We start from the raw sequence: 27,084 nt of genomic DNA on the forward strand, positions 1-27,084 counted from the left end.
AAATGGACTTTTGATAGTACGAGTTGTGATGCCTCCTTTACAACAAGTAGGCCTATGCCTATACGACATTATATACCTTGTGTCCGATAACTTCTTACACATCAAACTCATATGGGACTAAACAAATAGCTACTTTTGACCTGAGATGAATATTGACCGTGTTTAAATGTGGAATTGGAATATTATTTTGCCCCTATAAGATCCTACTGGCCAATTTGGGGGTGTGTTTTTTTGGGTCATGGTGTCAAAATATGTAAATTCCTATAGTTTTAATGCTAAAGTGGGCCAAAATACTCTTTGGACTGGACGATTGGGAGTGGGGCAGGGAGCGGGAGTGGGGCTTCTCAGAGTCCTTACTTCAACTGTATATCAATTTGTAAGCGCTCTTTAGCAAAGTCATAGTTCATCATGTTCATTGACTTTTACAACCGTATGACAAAACAGGCGAAAATAGTAACTTTTTGCACAAGATTTGCAAAAGAATTAAAGAAAAAGATTAAAGAGAATTGGTCATTGCTGCTCATTGAAATGAAGCTAGTCATGCTAGTATATGGACAATAATTATGTGCTCTTTTATTTAATGACATAAAATGTGAAAAATATTGGAATGAACACTTGAGGTTTTGACTTTTAAAACCTACATTTTGGTCAAAAATTATGATTGGATAGGTCGTTTTCAACAGCACATTCGCCTTGCTATAAACATTGAATTGCGCATCTGACTGTTGACGTAATGAAAAAAAAGTGTTTTTAGCGGGGAGTGTTAGCTTTCGTTTAAAGGGGCATTTCGTGATCCACAGCCTCATCCCCCCACTTTTCTCAAAAAAAGTTGAGATTTTTATATAAACCTCTGGCTACATAATGTTTATGTACAAAATATTTCTTGCAGATTAATTCGTTTTGCAAAGATATCGTGAAATTTGAATTTCGTTCTGGTGCACCAGAACGAAATTACAACGTATTGTCTATGGAGCAGTAGATACACATAATCATGCATAACTCACAAACGCAAAATCGGAATCACTGATAGTTTGGGAATAGGCTTTTTTCGTGGATATGTACTGAAAAATGTCATAAAAAGAGGATGCTAGGATCACGAAATACTCCTTTAATGTAAAAACCTTTCTGATTGGATGAAGGGAACACTTGAGGTTTTGACAAAAAACCAATCACAGATTGCTATTTAGTCCACTCAATTGGAGCATTTTCGGTTAAAATGATCTTTTTTTGACCCCTGTGCATGTGACCTCTTGGATGACCTTTGACGTTAGGAAATATTTTTATTATATTCTTTACTCCTTCCTCTTTCATTTGACATCACTCGGGAGTCGGGGTCCATTTAAAGATATGGCAATTTCAGACCAAAAGGTTGCTCAATCTGTTTTAAAGTAAGATAGGCTGATACATGGTTCAGAAAAAATCAGCCCCAATATTAAAGGGGCATTTCGTGATCAACAGCCTCATCCCCCCACTTTTCCCAAAAAAAGTTGAGATTTTTACACCACTGGATACCTCTGGCTACATAATGTTTCATAATGTACCAAATATTTCTTGCAGATTAATTCGTTCAGCAAAAATATCGCCAAATTTGTATTTAGTTCTGGTGCACCAGAACGAAATTACAACACATTGTCTATGGAGTAGTGTAATACACATAATCATGCATAACTCGCAAACGCAAAATCGGAAACAACTGAAATTTTGGAAATAAGCTTTTTCGTGGATATCTACTGAAAAATGTCATAAAAAGAGGATGCTAGGATCACGAAATACTCCTTTAATAAATATTTTGGTAGGGGGTTGGAGAATACCGTATGGAGTTACCTGATAATTACTAGCAGAGAAAAGGATAGGGGTCTAATTTTTTTAACAGTCCAAAAATAGCTATTGGGCCAATAGCTCTTTTTGGACTGTTAAAAAAAATAGACCCCTATCCTTTTTCTCTGCTAATTATTTTCAGATAACTCCATACGGTATTCTCCAACCCCCTACCAAAATATTTATTAATGAACACTCTTCAACGTACCCGTGCATCTCATATCTCTACCATACAGAAGCTCATGATAAGCTATGATAGATATGCCTACTTGCTCTTTTCTTTTTAAAGGAATTCTTATTTTGTGCTTCATTTAACACCGCATATCGTATATTGCCCATGCCCAATTAAAATCCATCGATTGAGAAACAAATTCGGCAGCATGGCTGACAAAGCAGAAGGATCGGTTCTTGTAAACTCATTCAAAGATTTATTCAAGAATCCATTTAAAAGGTAAACTGTACGAATATGGTGCTTCCCTCACGTGTAACTAATATCTACCGATTTGCTCCATGGCAATGGTCTTATGGCTAGGCACATGCAAGTTTATAGTTAAGCTTAACTTAAGTTATAATACATCATCATGATCATGTAACATGTCATGTACTAGATACAGACTTTAAGGTACATATTTCGAGGTGCATAACAGACACCAAATATGTGTCATAACAAACACCAAATTGGTGTCGATGACCTGACATGCATGCATTCTTTTGTGATGGTCTTTCAATGAATACCAATTTGTGCCGAGTGTCCTTGGCAGACTTGACTAACTATGCTTCAGTGGTCATGAAAGGATTCAATAGATAACCTCTGCCCCACTAATCCCCAGCTATTGTCTGAAATTGCACCTCGGAAGATATATTATAACAACTCAGTCCCTCAAATGATAGTCATATAACGACCAAAAGATAAATGACTGACTATCATTGAGGACTGAGTTCCGCAGTCTAGTCATGTACATGTAACACATCACAATCATGCATCATGCATCCTGACATGCATGCATCATGCATGATGCATGTGACGTGATAAGATAGTCCGAATAATCATGGAAATAGTAGATGAGAAGGAATCACAACAAAATCGATCGCCTGTGACTAATCCCGCTTATCTATTCTTCATTGCAAAGGAAGAGGACTCAACAAATTCCCTTTTGAGGACACTCATATTGCCGCCATCAGCGTGATTTGGTAGCATAACTGGAAATTCATAGCGATAAATCTTTGCGCACAAACAAATTTTGAACCGGTTGTTGTGACCTTAGTTGATGAAGCGCACTTTTAACGTTCATTTAGACTGGATTTTATAAACATTTGCAACAGATTTCTGCATTTTCAGATGCAGAGAAGTCAAAACAATACAAATATTGGGAAATTTAATCAAAATACGTTGTATTTTCGACTAAAGACACTTTTTTGTAAGGATAATTGTATTTTCGCTGACCCCAAATTTAATTAAAATGTAACTTTAGGTATAGAACAAGTTGTTCTGATTGTTTCCGAAAAATGGGAACAGATTCTATATATCATAAGACAAACGGAAAATCAATTCTATCAAATTGCCTTCACATGTGCCCCAGACCGCCCACATAGGTAAATTTGCCCCTAAATGTTTCAAATATATGACTTTCTACTTCCGATTTTGGTAATACATCCTTCCCACAAGGCATTATTTTTGGCTATGTTATCCCATCTGTCCCATAATGCATTCATATTTCCGCCCTTTCCTGCTCACAAGGCCGCATTTAGTCCATAAGCATTGGTCGCTTGACTGCAGCTTTAGAATTGAAAATGTCATGTCATAGAAATGTTACGTCACCAATGACCATCGTGTTGGGATATAATCCGAGGATTATGATATAACTATAGCGGTTGGCGTGTATAGAAACGCAATGTACATGTCGGCAATGTGTTTGGAACTTTGATGATGGTTAGTTGTGATTCCTTCTCATCTACTATTTCCATGCAATAATCAGACCCAGAACAAAATATTCATTTCTGACATGATCCTGTTCAGGGTCTGAACTGTTTCTATTCGAAATCTTGATGGCAAAGTGGACAAAAGAAGCACATCATGCACATGGTCCTACTTCACAGTTTTTTAATCCCCTATTCATGTTGCGTGAATTACTCTATAGTGGACCATGCTTTTGATACTTGAGTATTTGGACAAGCGGAACAGTTTTGACAGACCTTTTGTCTACCTCTCTGTTAGTAAACAAACGAGGCCTCGCCGAATAGGAAAGTCAGCGTAATAAATAGTACGGCAACACACTGTGCAGTAACAATACATGGACACAATCACTGACATTTACGCAATGAAATAATGAATTATTTATGACATGCATGGGCTGGATTTTATGATCGAGGTAAGGTTTTCGGCCTGTCCCTGCGTGAATATCTTTAGTTTTCAGCATCAAAGATACTTGCGATTGCCCGTTTTTTGCGGACACTTTGATAACTGGTAACTCTCATAAGTCATAGGGTAGAAACGATAGTTGTACAATTGTACAAAATATACATTTTGTTATAGGCCTAAAATGTTTACAAAGTTGTTCGACGTATACCATTGGCATGTCACTGTTTTAGTACCACTGTATGCCACTATTACAGTTTTGACTGTAAAAAGGAAAGGGACACATCCCCAAGGTTGCTTTTGATTCTAACAAAGACAGTTATTAATTATATTCCCTTTTCCTTTCAGGCAAATAATGAAGAATCTGTTGCTATTTGGAGTTGGTGTATGGATTGCCAGGGAGTTTTCACAGATAGATATCGTCAGCCCACCTGCTGTACAATAATGAATGATTCCAGCTTCACCAAATGCTGCTTTGAAAAAACCTCATTCATGCAATGTAAGTGGTGTGAAAGTATTCTGTGTCCCAGAGTTAACTGCAATTATTATCTAGAGCAGGTATTCAATCCCTGCAAGGTGTGTCTGCAAAATATTTGGATCAGCAAGAAACTATGGGTGAAAGAAATAATTGTCATTAATTGATATGTTGTAGCATATTTTTTGGCTGATGGTACTATATCAAGAACAGAAATGATTGATTTGGAGCAGGAGGTGTATAATTAGGTATTATATTTATATCTGCTTGAAGGATATTTTGAAATCTACTCATTTCGGAATATCTTGATTTCTTAACTTAATTTTCTCAAGCATATGCTTACAATACATTTGCCAACAATAATGTGCTGTAGCTTGTGCTGAAACCATATTAAACTTGGATAATTATTTAGTTCAACAAATAAAATTATCACAGCATCTCATATTATTTCCACATTTTCTTCATTAATTTCACAGGTTCTTCACAAGATAACAACATGGTCATCAGAAACTTTAGAAGAAGAAAGAAGATCAAAGCATGATGGTACTAATACAGAGAGTAGACCCATATCAACACACATGGACAATATTCAGCAGCTAATGAACAATCGGAACATAAAATTATGGACGCAAACACACAATTATTTAGAAATATGTGCATACATTGTACATATCAAGCAACAGGGATTTTCACTTTCAGTCAACTTTGGAGAAAGAAGATCAAAGCATGATGGTACGACAGACACAAACAGTGTTTGATGAACTTAACATTAATTCAGCAGATATTAAGAACATAATTATTGGAAGTAAATAAATGTTTTAGAAATATGCACATGTGTGCATGTACATATCAAGCAACAGAGATTTTCTGTCAACCAAAACAAGATATTGTGGAAATTAATTTAGTATTCATACCAGTTGATGCAATCCCATGCTAAAAGTGATATTAATTGAATTAATTTTTTATCAGCCATGCTTTAAAAATACAATCACATGATGCATGTACCTACATGTACCAGTCACAAAACATGTGAATGCCCACTGCCCAGGGTTGGTTTTTGAGACTTGAGCTCCCCTCCCTGGGTATGCCAAAAGCATTCAAGAACAATCAGCCTATTTCAACACCTGGTATGCTTCCAGCAATGCAGTACTTCAATTCAAATAATTGGCAGTTCCAACATTTAGACCCTGGAAATGTAATAGTTTTTAAATTGACATTACTTGTTGAGCTGAAAGTGCATTTGAATAAAAACATACCAGTTAGTGTCACCATATGTTTACACTGATTGATTGTAAGTTCTTTTCCTTTCAAAAAAGATATGAAATAAAATTTCATACAGTAAAAACATCTATTAAATATTTAAATTCCAATGGGAACAGCCTCTACCAGCTGCCCCGTGATAGTTTGATCAGCAGATCCTGATGTAATTCAGTCAAGGTAAAAATGTAAATTCAATTACTGGTAGCTTCAAATTTTGACCCAGTTATTTTTCTCCCTTTTCTTCTTTCATAGACCATGTGAACCACTTTCTTTATTTAGGAGTGTCGTTTGGCAGGAAAAACCTCCCGTGTGTTTACACTGGTACCAAATGACAAATGCTGAATAGTAACAAATTTGACAAGTGTTTTAATTTTGCTGGAGATATAAAACACACTTCAATATAAATTTAAAAAAAACACTTTTTGAACAGTTTTCTAGTTTTTGTCTAGATTTGTCACCAATACCTAGTATTTGCCTTTAAGTAACAGTGAAAATTCACGTATAAGGTTTTCCCTGCCCAGCAATGAAGTGTTGCCTCTCAAAATTTAGGGGAAAAAAGTAACATGTCCTAAATAATGTATAAGTTGTTGTCATCTTTTCAAGGTAATGACTAACCTATAATTGATTGATTCAATTGGAACTTGGACATTTAGTTTCATTTCAAGTTTACTGTAAAAGTAGAAATTTTCGCGAGGTTTTTATTTTCGCGAGTGGACATAAAATCGCGAAAATAAAAACTTCGAAAATAACCTTTTGCATTAGGTTTCTATTGTATCAATATCAAAACCGCCAAATTTAATTCTTGCGCAATTGACAAAATCTTCAAAATCTCGAAAATATCTTCTCGCGAAAATATTGACTTTTACAGTATTGGTCATTATAACATTGTGTTTTGTACATTAAAATGTGTGTTATTAATAAATTATACTAAATTACATCAAACTTTCTGTCAGTATTTTGATTTAGTGTTACTTGTGGGTAGACCTTGGCACAATTTAGATTTCAAAAGCTAAAATAACAAAATTTATCAGGACCAAAGTAACATTTTGTGAGGTTACCCAATTTTCAAGCCAATTTGGCTACATGCTGGAGCACCAAGGCAATCATTGCTAAAGAACATTTAAAAGGGCACCTAGTCAAAGGCATGGAATGGGACAACCAAGGTGCCTGGATTATGTTGGTCCATGCTCTATGTAAATACTAGTTCTGAAAGTGGGAGAAGTCTCTAAATTTACCCATTCCCAAACCTGTTGAAAAGCAATAGATCCGAATACCCAGAGACCATGCCGGAGCAGCCAGACTCCACGAGCTGCACACCAGACAAAGTGTTTTATTCAATATTTTCACTTCAATAAAGGTTATTTTCAGACAAAATCTTATATTACAAAATTCATGTTATTTATTGATCTCTTTGATAATATGCAAAATCCTGGGTTACAACCCAAAGGAAACCCATCTGCAATTTCACAATATTGTATTCTCCTTCCATTTAATAAGTAGGTTTTAGGGTCAACAACCTCAAGCTTTTTTGCAACTTTCCTCCAGCTTTCAGCTTAAGGGCTGGGGTATGAACGTTTGGACAGTATTTATTTTGGGACATTAGAGCACACCAGACATATCGAATTGCATTCTGAATACGAAGAATGTCATTCTGATATCAAATAATTTTGAATTTTTGAAATTACTAATTTAATACACATTTTATGGCAAATCATTAAAATTGATATTTTTGATATTTAACAGTACTTGAAGTAAACTTTATAAATCTGATGATTTATACTTAGAGGTGTATGTAGGTGGGTTGAAAAGCCGACGATCAATTGAAAATTTTGACCTTTCAGTATTGAAGATATGGATTTTTTTTCCCAAAACACCAAAAAAAAATTAGGTCTTTTTGGGAAAAAAATCCATATCTTCAATATGAAAGGTCAAAATTTTCAATTGACCGTCGGCTTTTCCTCCCTACTACATACACTTTAAAATATATCATTAGATTTATATAATTTACTTTGAGGACTGTTATATATCAAAAATTCAAAAATATCAAATTTTTATAATTTGTCATAAAATTTGTATTATATTGTGATTTTCAAAAATGAAAATTATTTGATATCAGAAAGACATGCTTCAGTATTCAGAATACAATTCGATAGGTCTGAGGTGCTCTCATGTGCCACAAAAAATACTGTCGAAACGCAATAAACGCTCATTTTAGATCCCTTAAACATCAAAATCTCTAGCTTTTGACAAAACTTAAGATTTGTGACAGAGACCAGTGAAAACTAATTTTGGAACAACTTTGGGCAGCAAAGTTTTTTGTATTATTGACAAAATTTCTGGACGAATAAATCTGCAGCTTTGCTTTGCCAGACAGTTGACTACCTTTAAAATGGGTGGTACAATAATTGTGCGTACCCCTGGGGTGGTGCATTATAGGGGAGGGGGAGATTTTTTGGCAAGCCAAAATGGATGCAAAGATTTTTTTGGCAGGCTAAAGGGGGGGGGGGAACAATTTTTGATGCATTTACGAAAAAATCTGGCATGTGTAGCTTGTGAAGAGAGAGGGGGGGGGAGGTAGATTTTTGGCATGTCGAAGGGTGGTGGAAAAGATTATTTGGCATGTCGACGGGGATAAGCGGTTTTGGCAGTCTATTTTAAGTATTCACCACCCCCAAGTACACATAATTATTGCTCAGCCCCTAAGGCCAGGCTATAGTCGTGACATCTTGTGAGCAGCAGCAGCTAATTTTCCCAGTGTCTTCTGCTGCAGAAAACGTAGGGAAAAAGAACAAAGCCCTAAAAAAGAATTAATCACATGAGTATAAAATCATTAAGGCTAAGAATCAAAAAGTCGCTGCGGAGATCTGAAAAGATGTCGTCTGTCACACAGAAAATCACTCACAAAGACTATAGTCCGTCAACTCAGAAGTACAAAGTAAATAGACCTCGGAAACTGGAGATATGAGAACAACTATACAGCAAGACACACTGAAATGAATACACGGGATCGATACACGTGGATGTGCTATGCACGATTGATATTCAGACGATAAATCTTTGGATACCGGGTTTGAAAATGATGAATATCTCCCGTAAATGATTTCGTATAAAGAAACCAGATGTGGTTCCTTGCACTTGAATAGATATTTTTAACAGATATGATAGTCGTTAACTTGCACTTTGAGATACTAGCTTGCGTCTTGAGTCAAAAACTGACAATAATTTTGATTTATATGTGCCGAATTATATAGCGCAGTGTACAGGCCAGTCGTGAAGGTAGTCTAAAACCATATGACCTATGGTGTACCATGCTTGACTAACACACAGCGAGGACAGTAACCGGGCTAATCGGGGCTATTGTCAGTAGCCTTAGTCAGATGTCCTTCGGCTCTTATGCGCCACAAAACTATTAAACAGGTCGATATAAAATGGCTATGCGTGGCGGTGGATTCAACCTACCATGGCGATTTCTGCCATGAAGATATCGGGGCGATGACACTGTGCCACGCTCTCTATGCATCAGGTTTTTTTAACATGCAGTGTGTGTGACACAAAGCATCAATCCCCGATGCTACATATTTGCTTTGTATATACTTCTAGGTTGAAGCAGTATATAGCCTGGTCTGTTGTGTCACTACAAATTTATGCAGATATTGCTCATGACCTATGACACATGTATATTAGCAGATAATCCATTCATACATATCCAAATTTGGTAAGCATCAAACTCCAGTTCAAATCAAACAAAATTAATCCTTTCTCTCAAAGCTCTTGTGATGTTGAAAATCTAAAGCAGAATGTGGTGGTTTCAAAAAACAACAACATTGAACTTCCATTGCAGGGATTTCAACATAACTAAAATACCGTAAACGTTCACCTAATGGTTCACCTGGGCTCCTTGGAGTAAATTTCATGTACAAACAGAGAGCTCCCTCCTCTAAAAATCCCAACAAGAATTACGGGTATGCACCCTTATGCTGGTGGGATTTTTATGGAACACTTTTATGGGCACTTTTAGTTTGTCTATAAAATTCCAGTTATGTCAAGAGAGCCCATAGCGCCATGAGGCAAATGTTTACGGTATTTATATTAGCAAATTTAAATATGGTAACCAGTGCCCCACTCTTCTGTTTTTGTTTGATAATGAACTTAAACTTTGCAATGTGTCAAATTGATCAATTAATTTTGTTGTACTTGTAGTGTAATGCAATGTATAATAATCTGTGATTTTCAACATGTTTATAATGAAGGCTTATGCCTGTCAACTCATTAAAATAAGTGAACAAAATCTAAATTCTAATGACACAAAGACTACAATCTTGAAAAAAATAGTTAGCACACTTGTACTAAACAACTGAAATGTGCACCCTATCAAAATTGGAGAGGCGAGTGAATACATGCAATATATGTAAAGCACAGACTCCCCCCCCCCCCCCCATCTCGCCCTTCCCCACTCCCCATCTTTGAATGTTGGAGGGTCTCACGGGCCTAATTACAACATGGCTTTGTTCAACATTGAATTGGGGGAGTTGAGGCAGAGAAAAGACAGACAAAGTGTGCCAACATATTTGTCCAGGATTGTAGTCTTATCATACTAGCTAGCGCTGGTGTTGTTTGGCTTCACGTAGAAATACACTCGCTGCAAAGCTATTGTATGAAGGCTTGCATTTCTTTTTTGAAAAATAATGATAAATTTGGGCAGGAATTAAAAAATAATTTTATGTGGGTTGTTTTAGCGAGTGCAAGCTTTGAGACAAAAGGATTAATTTTTTTTGCCTTTTAAACAATATTCATTTTGATATGTCCATCCATATTTATCACTAGATGTTCAGATATCAGCTCACACAATGTTAGCTTAGATTTGTAAAACAGTCAATGACATAACTGATCACGATCAGAGAATCCATTCTCCCAGAGATTCTCCTGAACTGATATGCACAGAGGTGTACTCTTACTTTCTTTGGCCACTAGCCAGTCGGGCAAGTAACTCATAAAGGTTACCAGCCCGACAGAACTGTTGCCAGCCCGACATTTGCCTGAGTCAAGTCGGAGTACTATTAAAACGCATAATTTACACAAGAAATATAACTCACTCTGCCGTTTTGCGACCGTTTGATTTATTGATGCATGATGGGAAAAGGAAGATATTGTTTCACTTTCACATTAAAAACATATCATATCATATCCCAGAGCTAGCTCGTGCGGCTCAGTTCAGGGTTGCGATATTACCAGTTTATCATCCTCAATTTCTTACCCACCAGACTGGCGGGTACTTTTGAAAATGCCCGACAGCAATGTCACACACCCCATGGCATATGGTACATTCCTGGATTATAGGCATTGAGCCTACACACTTATAAATGGGGGAGTGGTGTAGCCAGAATCAAACTGGATTCTCGCAAGGTGAAACGAAATTCTACCCCTGATTGTTGGACAACAAAGTTACCAGCTACTGCCTGTCACACTTGTGTTTCAACATTGCATATCCCTGGTTGAATCAAATGCACGAAAACAGATACGCAAATACACAACACACTTCAATGTCTATAGTACGGTTATCTTGCACCTCCTTGGGACTTCCTAAAATTATTGAAATGTTCCAAATACTGTGTGACAGTGTCCATGGGTGTGTACGGTGCATCTTTCTTGTTCACTAATACAGTTGGAATGCCTGGAGTCTGACTACCAAGAAAACCTTGCATGAATTCACTAAGAAGATTCCAGCAGTCTGCTACTACAACACAAGGGGTGTATTCCACCTGTACAAAAAGGAGACAAAATGTGAAAATGTTTTTAGGGATTAAGCCTGAAATTAAGCCAGAAACATAATATTAGTGTCACACTGTAATATTTGTGTACTGTCCAGGGTCTTTGCTAGAAATCAAGATTTGCCTGTCATTTGTATAAAATTGCCTGTCCTATTTTGACTGTTACAACATTAAAAAGACTTCTAAAACTCATTGAAGGTTCAAAGAATTCAAATGTTGATTTGACCTTGTTTTGTACATCTGAATCTGATTCAATTAAAAGTTCAATATACATATATTCTCAACAGCTTTAATTATAATTTAGCATGTCAAAGGCATACATTTTGCCCATCCTATAAGGAAACGCCCTGGCACTGTCCTTGGTATATGACTATATTGCATACCAATACTTGTGTGGAATTTGGGAGTGGGTATGTGGGTTTATCATCTTAGTTCACTCTAGCCATAAAGCTTCCAAAACAAATTTTTGCCGGCGAATAAAATGAAAGGAATGTGATATGCGTTTCAGACTTTGGTCTGAGTGCATATTCAGATCATATCACATCAACTGCTCAGTGACAGAAGTGGGTAAATGCGATAGCTGCCATGAGTAGCTGCCATGTGTAATGTATAATATTTTGCACCCTGATGTGTCAGTGACGTCAACGCGTCGAGTCAGCTGTTTTGTGCTAGTTGAAGCTAATGAAATGCGCACTGACGGGTCACTGCCACATCAAGGTGAAATATCGTAAAGATGAATGCAATATACTGTGTGTATTGCCAAATGTTCATAGGGCAGCTATTGCACTTCTGGCACATGAGCAGTTGACATATTCTTTTCCATTTTCAATAACAAATTTAACTTACCTCAATGATAATACCCCTGGCATGTGCCCCAATAGAAATCACCCCCAACTTCACCACAAAGTCCCCCAGCTCATAACGTTGACCTTTGGCCTCGATACGAGATGACTTTCTGGGAGTATAAAATGACTTGAGTCTCTGCATGACACCATCAAACATTGTGTCTGTGACAAGGCAGTTACCGGTGTCTGTGATGGCGTAGGATGTGAGAGGTTGTTCTGTGTTGTGCATTATGTGAATTAATTTGGATGGACCTGTAAATGTAAGCAAAGGGGAAAAATGGTGCAAATTAATAGATGTACAGTCTGTCAACCAAACCACATGACACTATAAATGCATTTATTTTACTTTACAAATTCGGTTAAAATACATCAAAAAGCAAAGTAAAATTATATAATACATACAAAAGGAAACAATACAATGAAAATATACCCAATGGGCTAGCCTGGAAGAGTCAGAAGCATTTGTGAAAGAAACATCAGGAAGCAGAGCGAGGCCAACAGATAGGTGACCACAAAACTGTACTTTACAACACTCGCAGAAGCAACCGAATGATGAGTGACAACTGCATCATGAGATGGGAATCAACTCAACGCAATTTAAACAGATACCCTTGAAGTAAGTAAACTCAACTGATATAAAACTTGTACCATGACCCCTTTGGTATCAGATTACATTCAACCACCTGTCCACCCACCCAACTCCACCCCTACTTTGACTGCTCAGTACCATAAGTGGGAAAGGGCAATAGCTGCCCTGTGAACATTTGGCAATTAACACAGAGTACATGTATATTGTACTCATCTACACATGGCAGCTATTGCACTTACCCACTTTTAGCACCGAGAAGTCGACTTGTTTTGTAAAGGCAACCACAGACTTTTACAGACTGACTGGGCCCCGACTAAAATTGCATATTTTTAAAAAACATTTTCACCTGCTCACTTTTCTGACAACCCTTCCCCATAAGTGTCTCCGATAGGAATAATGCTACATGGCATTTTCAGATAGAGAGGGTATGCTAGCATAAGTACCGGGGGGCTTACTAAAATGGGTGATGACGGGGATGTGCGCCCACATTGACCCCCATTTTTCAACTCCCTCTCACCCAATAACCCCATTTTTTGTTTTACTGAACTCCCTCTCATCTCACCCAATGACCCCCTGTTTTCAAGAATTTAGACAAATGTCTCACTGAATGGCCCCGTTTTTTAATTATTTTTCTTCAAATTTTTCAAAAAATTTTGATGCCATTTTTCAAAAAATTTCAAATTTGATGAATTTTTGAAAATTTTGCACCAACTTTTATATTTTGACCCAAAATTGTTCCCAGTCTCATGGAAAGACCCCTTTTGGTAAGATCTTCCCAAGTCTCACCAAACGATCCCCAATTTTGGGGCCTTCTCACCGAAAGACCCTCTTTTTTTGGTGTCTAGGCTCTCACCGAAAGACCCCTAGTTTCGGACTGCTGTCCGCACATCCCTGTCACTACCAAAGTCAAGTGTCCCAGGCAGAAGTAGCTCCAACTGGGACTTCTTTATAAAACTGGGGACATCCCCCACTTGTTCTGATGACCCCTCTTGGTTGTAAAAAATACACACAAAAAAAACCCTGATCACCGTTAATTATAAATTCACCCCCTCACTTACACACCCACTGGAACCTCAAACACTGAAAAGCCAGCTGATTTCTTACTTATTGTTGGTGCTGACTGGTACGCGTCTCACAGTCCACACAGAAATTGCCCATCTTGTTGGCACCTAACAGCTCCACTCTACGACTTAATGTCTCCACTGTCTGCTGTAGGGTTTTATTCTCTATAGTTGGCCATTGACAAATACTGCAATAATTCAAATCAATAAGGTTAAATTTGTATTCACTAAAAATTAAAAACAAATGAATTCTTAAAGGTGAAACACATTAAAAATAAAGTTCTATATATCAATGGAAAGCTTATGATCTCCAGAATATTCATGAGAGCTACGACTAAAAAAATAACATGTTGTAAAATATAGGTGGCCTGGTGGCCATATCCAGCTCAAAGACCAATGGTGGTTGGTAAACATAGCAAATCAAGACTGGCGTTGGTCCTAAAACACAAATCTTTGAAATATATTCCACAAACAAATATAATTAACCCCTGCTGTAGGTGTGCACCAAGATGGCACTTCAAATCCCAAATATGCATATTATATGGCCAAATGTGAAATTAATCAAATTATAAAAAAACAAAAATTACAGATTGCATAGCATATGAAACTTGGACAACACCTACCAATAAATATTTTTACGTGTGGAACAACGATTACTCCTTGCTCCCCACATAGATGCAATGATATAGGCCGTTTTCACCTCTGTCCACTGCCTCATATTTCTTTTTTGAACCTTTACTCCTCGCACAGTTTTGCCTTTGGTTAATATTTAAATCTCATGCGTGTGACGGTTGGCTGGTTAACATTTAAATCTCGCGGTCCATGATCAGATTTGTTTTCGGTCTTTTGGTGAAAAACAAGTCATCATTAAACTATGACTGCTTGTGTATAGGCTATATATATGAATAGGGGTAGTGGTGATGAGGGGGGTGTTTGGTAATGGAGGAGGGGTTGGGGTTGGGAAGGAAGCTTTTTCCCAAAATATGATCATCTAGGATCACGTAGGCCTATATCTTTCGTACGTGTTTTTTTCTCAACATAACAAATCCCGGAGCAAATCAGAAAAACGTTTGAAACTTGAATTTTGTGCTTTAAAAACTCTAATTAGGAATGACTGAGAGCATGAAGGCCTAACAAACCGACAAAATTGCAAAATCTCCCCCCCCCCATCCTCCAATCATAAAAAAAAAAAAAATGAAATACGGGTTTTGACCAGTTTAATATGATTCAAAAACACAAGCTGGGAAATGTAGAAAGAACAGAAAAGAAAAAAAAAAAAGCGTGCGAAAAGGCTTGGGTGGGGTTCGAACCTGGGACAAGCGCCGGCATATGATATACTGGCGTGACTTTAAGAAAATAACGTTACAGCGCGCTAACTGATTGTGCCACGAAGCCAAAGATATAAATTTGAGGTAAAACGATACACTTAATGAAAAAAGAAGTCAAAATCGTTTATAAAACTAATTGATATCTCTCATCTGTATTTTATTTGCATGATTAACAACAGAAATCAAACTTTATCCATATTTAAGCAAACAAAATACAAAACAAAGGCAATTCAGAATTTATTTTTTTTTAAAGGGGGGTAAACAGGGCGCTTGCATGAGTCGCTCACAATACCATTTGTTATTGAAACAATGCGCCAAGTTTATGCACGATATATCATGGCCGACATGCCTTAGGATATTTCAACTTTTATATACTATCCTAAATTGATGTAATACAAATATTTGGGTGAAAATGCACGCATATTATGCTCAAATTGTAGGTTTTTAAAGATCTATAGTGGCATTACACTTCCGCCATTTGCCTCCCTGTGAGTTGAAACAAAGTCAGACAGTGTCTGACACGATTTCAATTTCAATTTTCCATTTTTAAAGCAATTTTTCTTTTGAAAGTATCTTCTATTTGCTGCAAAGGTGGTGGGCGGGGGTGAATAACTTAATTCTAGAGACAATTTTAATATCTCTTTTCTTTCAACACTTCAAGTTTTAATAATCATCACAACAACAACGTGCACAGGGATTCACTGAACTTCAATAGGCCTAGCTAGCTACATCATCAACAAAATGCACGACATGGTCATAATATTTATCAGTAGGCAGTGTCCGAAATAAGGAAAATATGGAGGTTATCCCGAGGATAACTAAAGCATAAATTCTGCTTGTCCTCACTATATTTTGGTTGTCCCCAAAATGTGTTATACTTTTTGAGGTAAAATATAGTGGTTGTCCAGGGGATAAGTACATAGCTCAATATGGTTGTCCCCAGTGATTTTTGGACAAGAGGACAAGAGGATAAGTGCTTATTTCGAACACTGTCAGTAGGTGTTGTCCAGTTTCATCTAGCAATGTGGTTTCAATTTATTGTTATTGATTTTACCTTGCTTGTATCAGTTAACAAACTATCTGGGGAAAATATTTTGAAAATATCTTTCTTCCTTCCACATTTTGGACATTTTTCTTGATTTCTCAAAAGAAGTAGCAAAATTGCTCAAAATACATACTGAAAAATTACAGATTGGTTTCAATTTAATGTTATTGATTTCCATATATGAATATCAGTGAAAAAAAAGCCAAAAAAGCAACTCTTACCATGTAACTCCCATGATCTTTGGTTTTCTTTGGAAATGGTGACTGAGTTGAGCCTTCAGAGTATTTTTTTAATGCTACAAGTTGAAAGGAATGAAAAGAGAGAAATCATAATTATGGATTCATGCCAAACCAGTGTAATGGCAAGGCCTATATATACTGACTCTTCTTCTAGCCTGAGTTAAGTCACACACATACAGTATACAGTTTGTACACCAACTTCACCAAGCATAGTTTTTGCATACTTTTGTTGAGCATGTATGCAATTCACCTACATGTTGTTTTAGCTTAGGCCTACACTGTAAGAAAATTACTAAGTCGGGTGGGGTCCAGGGGCCGCATGTGTATATGCGACGTCGCATGTGTATACGCGATGGTTAATGCTAAAAAGCCTACACTGGGTTTCAGAGTAATCCAGTGAAGGGGAAACTCACAAATCTACCAGGCAAATCTACTAGCAGGAGTAGTAAATAAGGCACTTGAAACTTGATTCTGAGTTTAGCGTCCACCGCCCGCGTTATGAATTTTGTGCCGCGTTTGAGATGTAAAATCTGAAAATAATTCATTATTTTGCAAATTACTACTAAACCAGAAAGAAAATTTGTTCTGCAAAATTTTTAAACCCTTTTTTTTGTATTTGAACACTTCAAAAACTATAGAAAGCCTTGAGAACTATTAGATGAATCCATCTAAATATTTTAGCATTAAAAATATACAGGTTTTTGACCCTTGCTCTATCCAATTATTTCAATTATACCTTAGGGATACCAGGGCAGACTAGAAGAGAAATCAAATCAACCTAGCCAAAATGTTTTTACCAGATTGTTGATGTTGTAAATAATTTAACTAGGAAAGACCTAGTTTTGACAAATTGGTGCCAAAAACTTATTTCATAATGTTCTGCATGATTGTTATTTTTGTATTTAATGAGTCAACCCCCCCAATTTCCCCTATCCTCAAATGTATACGGAGAGGTTAGTACAAATTGGAGTGAAGAAGACTGGCATGGTATACTTGAATACATTTAGTTTGTTTTAAAACTTGAAAAACAAAAAGCAAGATAATTATACCTTTATAAATGTTTATGTGTGTTTGTGACATTATATTGCGACTGGCGATACCCAATTAGAATGAACAAAAGTGCATAAGCATTGGTAAAAGGCCGCTGATAATGAAACCTTAAAAATAATGAATAATGAAATAGTTGCCTCATTATGAGCTGAAAAAAATGGGACGCTAAACTCAACATCAAGTTTCAATAGCCTAATGTGAGGAATCTATCAAATTCCTGAAAATCTTTTTGAAACAAATGATATTTTCGTCTCCCCATCTGTCCACTGAACTATATATACCCATCATAATCTGATAATTCAAGCAACATTTATATGATGTCATTAATTAAGGTGGTATTGGATGCATTTTCTAGAAATTAGAAAATGCTTTGAGCATGTTTTAAACAGATTAATTGAGTAGGGTAAAGTACACTGATCAATATGCCTTTTGTTTGGAGCAAATCGAACATACGGTTTTCATAATACATCAATTTATATTTTCTTTGTATCCTATTGTTTTTGTCAATAATCAATAGTTAATGAGCTAAAAGGACTGGAAAGGCTCATTAATATGTAATTTTTGCCAATATTTTGCTAAAAATCAATGCATCAATGTTCAGGGTACTTTTATTTTGCATAATTTTGCCCTGAAACTTGGTCAAAGTGTTTCTAATATGTTCTAATGTATTATAAATGGTGCAAATTAGCCGCACTATATAATACATTAGAACATATTAGAAACACTTTGATTAAGTTTCAGAGCAAAATTATGCAAAATAAAAAGTACTGAACATTTATGCATGGATTTTAGCAAAATATTGGCAAAAATATATGTTAATGAGCTTCTCAGTCATTTTAGCTCATTAACTTTATTGATTATTGATAAAAACAATAAGATACAAAGAAAATATAAATTGATATATTTTGAAAACCATATGTCCGATTGACTCCAAACAAAAGGCATATTGATCAGTGTGCTTTGCTCTACTCAATTAATCTGTTTGAAACATGCTTAGAGCACTTTTATAATGCCTCCATAACCACCTTAATATGCATGTTTTTAAATCTAAACGGTACCGTATTTTACATAGAAGTATGAGGCCATGGTTAATTAAATCACATACATACACGTCATGAAATATATTTGCATAACAGAGTGACACTCTAGGTTTGCTGTAAACATTTTTACGAACGGGGAATTCCGGCATTGGAATAAACTTTTTTCGGAATCGGAGTTTTAGCAGATTTGAAAAGCGGATTAAAATGGTACCCTAAATGCGTTACAAACGATTTTAAATCTACCCTTTTCATCAAAACCACTGTTTTTACCCCTTAACGCGTCACGCTGCGTAACATGCTCAACCAAGAAAAAACACCCCTTTTCACACGTTTTTTTGGTCACGCATGCTTACATCATTATATTTGAGTGCCCCCGGACCATTTCGGGGCTGTATTTGGTGTCACGCTTTTGAACAGAGTAAAAACCGACCATTACTTCACAATTGCGAGAGAGACTCGCTTTACCATGCAGCAATACTTCGTATTGCTTGCGTGAGCCATGCATATGAAGAAGGATGGGTGCGTTTTAGTTGTCGCTGTCGAGTAGGTCGGGTCAGGTGGTGAAAATGATACAGCAAGATAATGAAGATAGTAAAATTTAGAAATTAGACCTGTATTTTAGCTAGAGTAGGTATGCCCACATTGCTTAGGGGCTGTGCAATAATTATCAGCCCCGAAAATTTCGAACGGCTCGCCAAAAAATCGCTTGCCCCCCCCTCTCGGCTTGCCAAAATTGCTTGCCCCCCTTTCGTCTCGCCAAAAATGTCTTCCCCCCCCAATTTTACCCTCTCCCCCAGGGCGCATAATTATTGCACAGCCCCTTATAATACAGAGGGCCTCATTCAAGTCCTACATGTGACCACAGAAATGGCTTAACTGTGTAATCCCCATCTAGGAAAACACACAAATTTGAAATTTAGATGCCAGAAACCAATACGTAGAAAGATGAAAAGTGTCAATTGGTATACCTTGATACAGAAGTTATCATACAGTGATAGTAATTTTTTTTCAAATAAAATCGCTTTTCTGTAAAATGGATCGCCGTACAATACAATACAATACAATAAACGGAATTTATATAGCGCCTTAGCATAAGTACAACACTTAATGTACAACTTAATTAAAAATAAAAAACTTAGTTTGGAAACAAATAGGTTTTCAGGTTAGATTTAAAAGTGGCCAGACTATGTGAAGTACGAAGTTTTAAAGGTAATTTGTTCCAGAGAGCTGGCACAGAATTGCAGAAGGCATTATTCCCATATGCTGTGTGAGTTGAGTTCTTTTACATTCAAGCAGACTGCCATCAGCATGTGATCGTAGGAACATACCATCAGAAAATGTGAGATTTTAGGAGATTTTGTATGTACAGTGGTGTTGTTTCATGTCTTCTTTTATAAGCGAATGTGAGTAGTTTTAGGTAATACGCTCATTTACTGGAAGCCAGTGAAGCTCTTGCAGCAGAGGAGTGGTGTGTTCCACACGGTTTGCCTTGAAAACAAGTCTGGCAGCTCTGTTTTGTATCTTTTGTAGTTTTTGTGTGTTTTTTACAGTTGTTCCATATAATAAAGAGTTACAATAATCAATTCCGTACTGAAAAATGTTGCATGTACTTGCTTGTTTGTACAGTAATTCATTGTAAGGTACCGTCAATGATGGTCACAGAACTTGGAAAAATACATTTGCCCATAACTTCGCTAATTTTTGTCCTACAGATATGGTTGACCCCTCATTTTTTAAGTTATATAATTATCTTTCTAAACAAAACAATTTCAATGTGAAATATCATACTTGAAAATTTAATGATCATATACCTAGCTAGAGTATCGATCTCGAGCTAGCCTGGCCCGAAAACATGAAAGGCAAGAGCATAACTAGAAGGCTATATATTTGTACACAAATACGGCTATACCCGCATGTTATCGATTTACACAAACTTACAGTCCTTATTTGCTGAGGACTTAGGTTGCTGTTGTCAGTCTCTCTAATTCACAGTGAAGCTATGCAATTTGATAGATTGAAATTCACAATATGCAATTTGATTAGGGGAAAGCTATTCCAGAGGGAGTATGTAAATTAAATGGAACAGCTATTTTGGAATCATTTCAGAGGGAGTATGTAAATTAAATGGAACAGCCAAAGGTATGTTATTTGAATGGAACAGCCTTAACGCTTCACACGTGGTATTTCCAATTATCATCATCTATAATAATGCAATTTGATTAAGGAAAGCTATTCCAGAAGTAGTATGTAAATTAAATGGAACAGCCATTTCAGAGGGAGTATGTAAATTAAATGGAACAGCCTATTTTGTGGCCAGTTCAGAGGGAGTATGTAAATTAAATAGAACAGCCAATGGGTATGTAATTTAACTGGAACAGCCTTAACGTTTCTGTCATCTATATTATTATAATTACGCTATTGTTTCTGTGAATGGGGTGGGGTGGGTGTTATTAACAATATAATTCTCAGGTGTAATCTGTGTACAAACTCTGAGCCCTGAAGCTGCTTTATTTGATGATAAACGGACGACCCTTTTTTTTAACATTTGGGGCCCTGGGCCCATAATATTTGACTTATGAGGCTCATGTACACATGTTGAAGTATAATTCTCAAGTGCTATCAGTAGACTTAAGCTGGGCACTGTAGCTGCTTTATTTACTGAGTAACGGCCGGCCCTATGTGTTAGCGTTTGGGGCCCTGGGGCCCATATTTTGTGACATATGGGTCTCGTATGTACATATAACAATATTTCTCAGGTGCAATCTGTGTACAAACTCTGAGCTTTAGAGCTGCTTTATTTGATGAAAAACGGCCGGCCCTTTGCTTTAACATTTGGGGCCCTGGGGCCCATAATATTTGACTTATGGGGCTCATGTGCATATGTTGAAATATAATTCTCAAGTGCTATCAGCAGACTCAAGCTGGACATTGTAGCTGCTTTATTTACTGAGTAACGGCCGGCCCTATGTTTTAGCGTTTGAGGCCCTGGGGCCCATATTATGTGACACGTGGGATTCATGTATACATATAATAATATAATGCTGAAGACCTATTAGTGTACCAAATCTAAACCCTGTAGCTACTTTATTTGCTGAGAAACAGCGGGCCCTTTGTTTTAACATTTGGGCCTCTGGGGCCCTAGCCTAAACCATCTGGGGCCAAAATGGGCAAAAGGCACATTTACAACTTAGGGCCCATACATGTGCCACATATGAGCCCTAGTGCCCTTGTAGTGTTTTAGCTAGCCTTGTCAATCTGTTGCCCCTTATTTTAACATTTGGGGCCCTGGGGCCCATAATAATATATGACATGTGGGGCTCATGTATACTTGTATATATAGAGTACCCCTGGATCTATCAGTATACCAACTCAGGACCCTGAGGTTGCTTCATTTAATGAGAAACAGCATGCTTTGTATTTTTACATTTGGGCCCCTGGGGCCCGTGACCTTTGACCTCTGGGGCCAAGATGTGCAAAGGATAAATCTACGGGTAGGGCCCATAAGTGTACCACATATGGGCCCTGGGGCCCTTGTAGTTTTAGCGCTAGCCCTGTCAATCTGTTGCCCCTTATTTTAACATTTGGGGCCCTGGGGCCCATAATATATGACATATGGGGCTCATGTATACTTGTATATATAGAGTACCCCTGGGGCTATCAGTGTACCAACTCAGGGCCCTGAGGCTGCTTCATTTGATGAGAAACGGCATACTTTGTATTTTTACATTTGGGCCCCTGGGGCCCGTGACCTTTGACCTCTGGGGCCAAGATGGGCAAAGGATAAATCTCCGGGGTAGGGCCCATAAGTGTACCACATATGGGCCCTGTGGACTTTGTAGTTTTAGCGCTAGCCTTGACAGAATGTTGTGTTTGATGGAGAAGGAAGAGGAGGAGAAGGAGAAGAAACCATAGAATGGCAATATACCCGTTCATGCTTCGCATGCGGGTATAACTAGAAGGCTATATATTTGTACACAAATACGGCTATACCCGCATGTTATCGGTTTACACAAACTTACAGTCCTTATTTGCTGAGGACTTATTGTCAGTCTCTCTAATTCACAGTGAAGCTATGCAATTTGATAGATTGAAATTCACAATATGCAATTTGATTAGGAGAAAGCTATTCCAGAGGGAGTATGTAAATTAAATCGAACAGCCATTTCAGAGGGAGTATGTAAATTAAATAGAACAGCTATTTTGGGATCATTTCAGAGGGAGTATGTAAATTAAATGGAACAGCCAAAGGTATGTAAATTGAATGGAACAGCCTTAACGCTTCACACATGGTATTTCCAATTATCATCATCTATAATTATTATAGGCCTAATACGCTATTGAAATTCACAATATGCAATTTGATTGGGGGAAAGCTATTCCAGAGGGAGTATGTAAATTAAATGGAACAGTCATTTCAGAGGGAGTATGTAAATTAAATAGAACAGCCTATTTTGTGGCCATTTCAGAGGGAGTATGTAAATTAAATAGAACAGCCAATGGGTATGTAATTTAACTGGTACAGCCTTAACGTTTCTGTCATCTATATTATTATAATTACGCTATTGTCTGTGAATGGGGTGGGGTGGGTGTTATTAACAATATGATTCGCAGGTGCAATCTGTGTACAAACTCCGAGCACTGAAGCTGCTTTATTTGATGATAAGCAGACGGCCCTTTTTAACATTTGGGGCCCTGGCCCATAATATTTGACTTATGAGGCTGTACACATGTTGAAGTATAATTCTCAAGTGCTATCAGAAGACTCAAGCTGGGCACTGTAGCTGCTTTATTTACTGAGTAACGGCTGGCCCTATGTTTTAGCGTTTGGGGCCCTGGGCCCATACTATGTGACATATGGGGCTCATATGTACATAAAACAATATAATTCTCAGGTGCAGTCTGTGTACAAACTATGAGCTCTGAAGCAGCTTTATTTGATGAAAACGGCCGGGCCTTTGTTTTAACATTTGGGGCCCTGACCATAATATTTGACTTATGGGGCTCATGTGCATATGTTGAAATATAATTCTCAAGTGCTATCAGCAGACTCAAGCTGGACATTGTAGCTGCTTTCTTTCGGAGTAACGGCCGGCCCTATGTTTTAGAGTTTGGGGCCCTGGGGCCCATATTATGTGACACATGGGGTTCATATATACGTATAACAATATAATGCTGAAGACCTATTAGTGTACCAAATCTAAACCCTGTAGCTACTTTATTTGCTGAGAAACGACCGGCCCTTTGTTTTAACATTTGGGCCTCTGGGGCCCCTAGTCTTAAACATCTGGGGCCAAAATGGGCAGAAGACACATTACAACTTAGGGCCCATACATGTGCCACATATGAGCCCTAGTGCCCTTGTAGTTTTATAGCTGGCCTTGTTAATCTGTTGCCCCTTATTTTAACATTTGGGGCCCTGGGGCCCATAATATATGACATATGGGACTCATGTATACTTGTATATATAGAGTACCCTGGAGCTATCAGTGTACCAACTCAGGGCCCTGAGGCTGCTTCATTTGATGAGAAACAGCATGCTTTGTATTTTTACATTTGGGCCCCTGGGGCCCGTGACCTTTGACCTCTGGGGCCAAGATGTGTAAAGGATAAATCTACTGGGTAGGGCCCATAAGTGTACCACATATGGGCCCTGGGGCCCTTGTAGTTTTAGCGCTAGCTCTGTCAATCTATTACCCCCTATTTTAACATTTGGGGCCCTGGGGCCCATATTATATGACATATGGGGCTCATGTATACTTGTATATAGAGTACCCCTGGGGCTATCAGTGTACCAACTCAGGGCCATGAGGCTGCTTCATTTGATGAGAAACGGCATGCTTTGTATTTTTTACATTTGGGCCCCTGGGGCCCGTGACCTTTGACCTCTGGGGCCAAGATGGGCAAAGGATAAATCTCGAGGTAGGGCCCATAAGTGTACCACATATGGGCCCTGTGGCCCTTGTAGTTTTAGCGCTAGCCTTGACAGAATGTTGTGTTTGATGGAGGAGAAGGAGAAGGAGAAGGAGAAGAAACCATAGAATGGCAATATACCCGTTCATGCTTCGCATGCGGGTATAATGAGTATCATACTCCGGGATCATACTGTATGAATGAATGGCATGGCAATGCATTGCCATTGGTAGCATGCCATTGCCACTGCACTGACACTGTCACTGACTAGACTCGCTGAGTCTCATGGACGCCGTTCCTATGTCCATCAGACTCGTATTTCCCATTTTGGATGTCAATGGGAAAAAAACAATTAACGATTGGCGCCGGATAGAAACTTGAAAAAAAATCTTTAAAATTTTATCAATGTATATAAAAGTGGTACCAACCTTATTGTGCTTGCTAATTTAAGACTCGGTTGAAACAAAATTAAGGATCGAATGCATTTTAGTGTCCAAAAGGCAAAATTATCGTCAAAGTTCTGCGAAATCGGCACCCTTGCGAAGGGTTCAGAATTCGAATCGGGAACGAAAATATCCGATCTTCGCGATCAAAAACACAAAATTACAACTTTAAACATACTATTGGCAAAAGACATTATTACCAAACAATATAGAATAGAAAATTTGACATCATTTTCTCAAAATATTGAAGAAATTTGCTCACTAGACATCGAAAAAGTACGCAATCCAATTCCCGTTCAAACGCGTGAGAAACTGAAAGTGCATAATCCCGACTATCACTGACTGTCTTTTTGAATTTTGTTTGCATGCATGCTTTGTCATTAAAATATGATGATACTACAGTCTACAGTACAAACGAACCCTAAAAATATGCTTATTATGTGCTTAAATAAATAAAGCAAAGGATTGTCTAACAATTGGAAACTCAACTTTGTTAAAAGAACATAGCAAAAGAAAGCTTACGTTTACAAAATGTGTCGTGTGCTTTGTCATGTTTGTAATCAAGTTCTTGACCTCCGACCGTGGGTGGTGTTTCTAATGTAGAGGAAACTTTATACTAATATTTCGTTAATAAAGTAGTTGTTTTTACTTTAAAACTTAATAAAAAGTAGTTTAATAATATATAGTTTAAGTTAACATACTTTGATTTGATTTTAAATTTGGCAATTACCGCTTTACTGTGTAGAAAACAATATTGACTGAAGTCTAAAAACACTGTCTCAATGTGGAGGAAAGAATTTCAACAAACAACGTCCGAAAACGCAAAAACGTGTGGGAATCGAGAACTGCGAACAGAAAAATATATTTTATTCACCAAATCGTGTATTTTAACACTAATCAAATATGGCGGTGAGTTTTTTAACTACTTACATAAATATATGTTTGTGCTTTGAGTGTAATTTGTTGTGTTTTAAACTGGGTTTAATGCTCGAACGAAATTGACTTTGTGTAAGTTGGGGTTGATTGGCTGTTGAATTCTGCTCCCAGACCCGGCATACAGTGGCTGACCACCTCAAGCTGAATACACGATCGCCGTGCGATTGCGGGATGCAACACTTTTGAAAAGTGATGGGCAATCGCCGAATTTTGCGATGCATCGCTTGTCGCTTTTGCATTTGTACTTTTCTGAATTTATACTCGATCGCCGAGCGATTGCGATGATCCCACCGGCGGCCGCTCTAGCCTCTGGCATTTTTATATTTATACTTATCACGGCGATAGCGATTGCAGACGACAATTAAAATATTCCAAATGCAACAAAATACATTTTTAGAACATCCATTACTGTGAATAATTATTGCTTTGAATTCATCACTGAAAATTAATAATCAAGAAAGGTAAATTAATTAGCAAAATAATAGATCCAGTTGATAGAAAATGATTGGTTGAAGCATGCATTCACAATATGTCAAGCGATATCGCTCGAAAGTAAGGATTTCTTCAACTCGCAAAAGTGATATTCAGCGTTCGAGTTTTCCGGTGTCGCATCGCAAAATGCGCCACACTTTTGAATACTTGTGAATCAATTCTACAAACGTATTACATAAAATGCGACGCAAAATATTCACCGTTTTTATTGCTATAGAAAAATTATCAAATTCGTGGACATCGTGGAACATACTCTTTGCGTGGCTGTGCGTGGTAAGCAGTTGTACGCAGATAGCCTCGCTAATATGGACGCGTAGAGTAGTGTTGTACGCGCGTGTAGTTAGCATGATTAGTCGCGGAGTAACAAACATAGTTGAATGTTCCACGATGTCCACGAATTTGATAATTTTTCTATAGCTGTACATTATA

The 27,084-nt window shown here is 37.5% G+C and overlaps 1 protein-coding gene and 1 long non-coding RNA gene across 2 annotated transcripts; one reads left to right on the plus strand and one right to left on the minus strand.

The window, feature by feature from the left end:
- The first annotated feature begins 2,138 nt into the window (after positions 1-2,138).
- LOC140147995 (uncharacterized) lies at positions 2,139-5,922 on the plus strand. Its single transcript, XR_011858433.1, has 3 exons — positions 2,139-2,269; positions 4,523-4,673; positions 5,126-5,922. It is a non-coding gene; the product is annotated as an uncharacterized lncRNA (long non-coding RNA).
- A 5,072-nt stretch (positions 5,923-10,994) lies between these two features.
- On the minus strand, positions 10,995-25,815 carry LOC140147996 (mediator of RNA polymerase II transcription subunit 20-like). Its single transcript, XM_072169818.1, is given in 6 exon segments — positions 10,995-11,668; positions 12,524-12,774; positions 14,216-14,237; positions 14,240-14,360; positions 16,767-16,840; positions 25,750-25,815. Coding segments are annotated over 5 exon segments (612 nt in total). The 5' UTR covers positions 16,781-16,840; positions 25,750-25,815; the 3' UTR covers positions 10,995-11,464.
- Positions 25,816-27,084: the final 1,269 nt, after the last annotated feature.

This window comes from Amphiura filiformis, chromosome 3, assembly GCF_039555335.1.
Source record: "Amphiura filiformis chromosome 3, Afil_fr2py, whole genome shotgun sequence".
NCBI lineage: Eukaryota > Metazoa > Echinodermata > Ophiuroidea > Amphilepidida > Amphiuridae > Amphiura > Amphiura filiformis.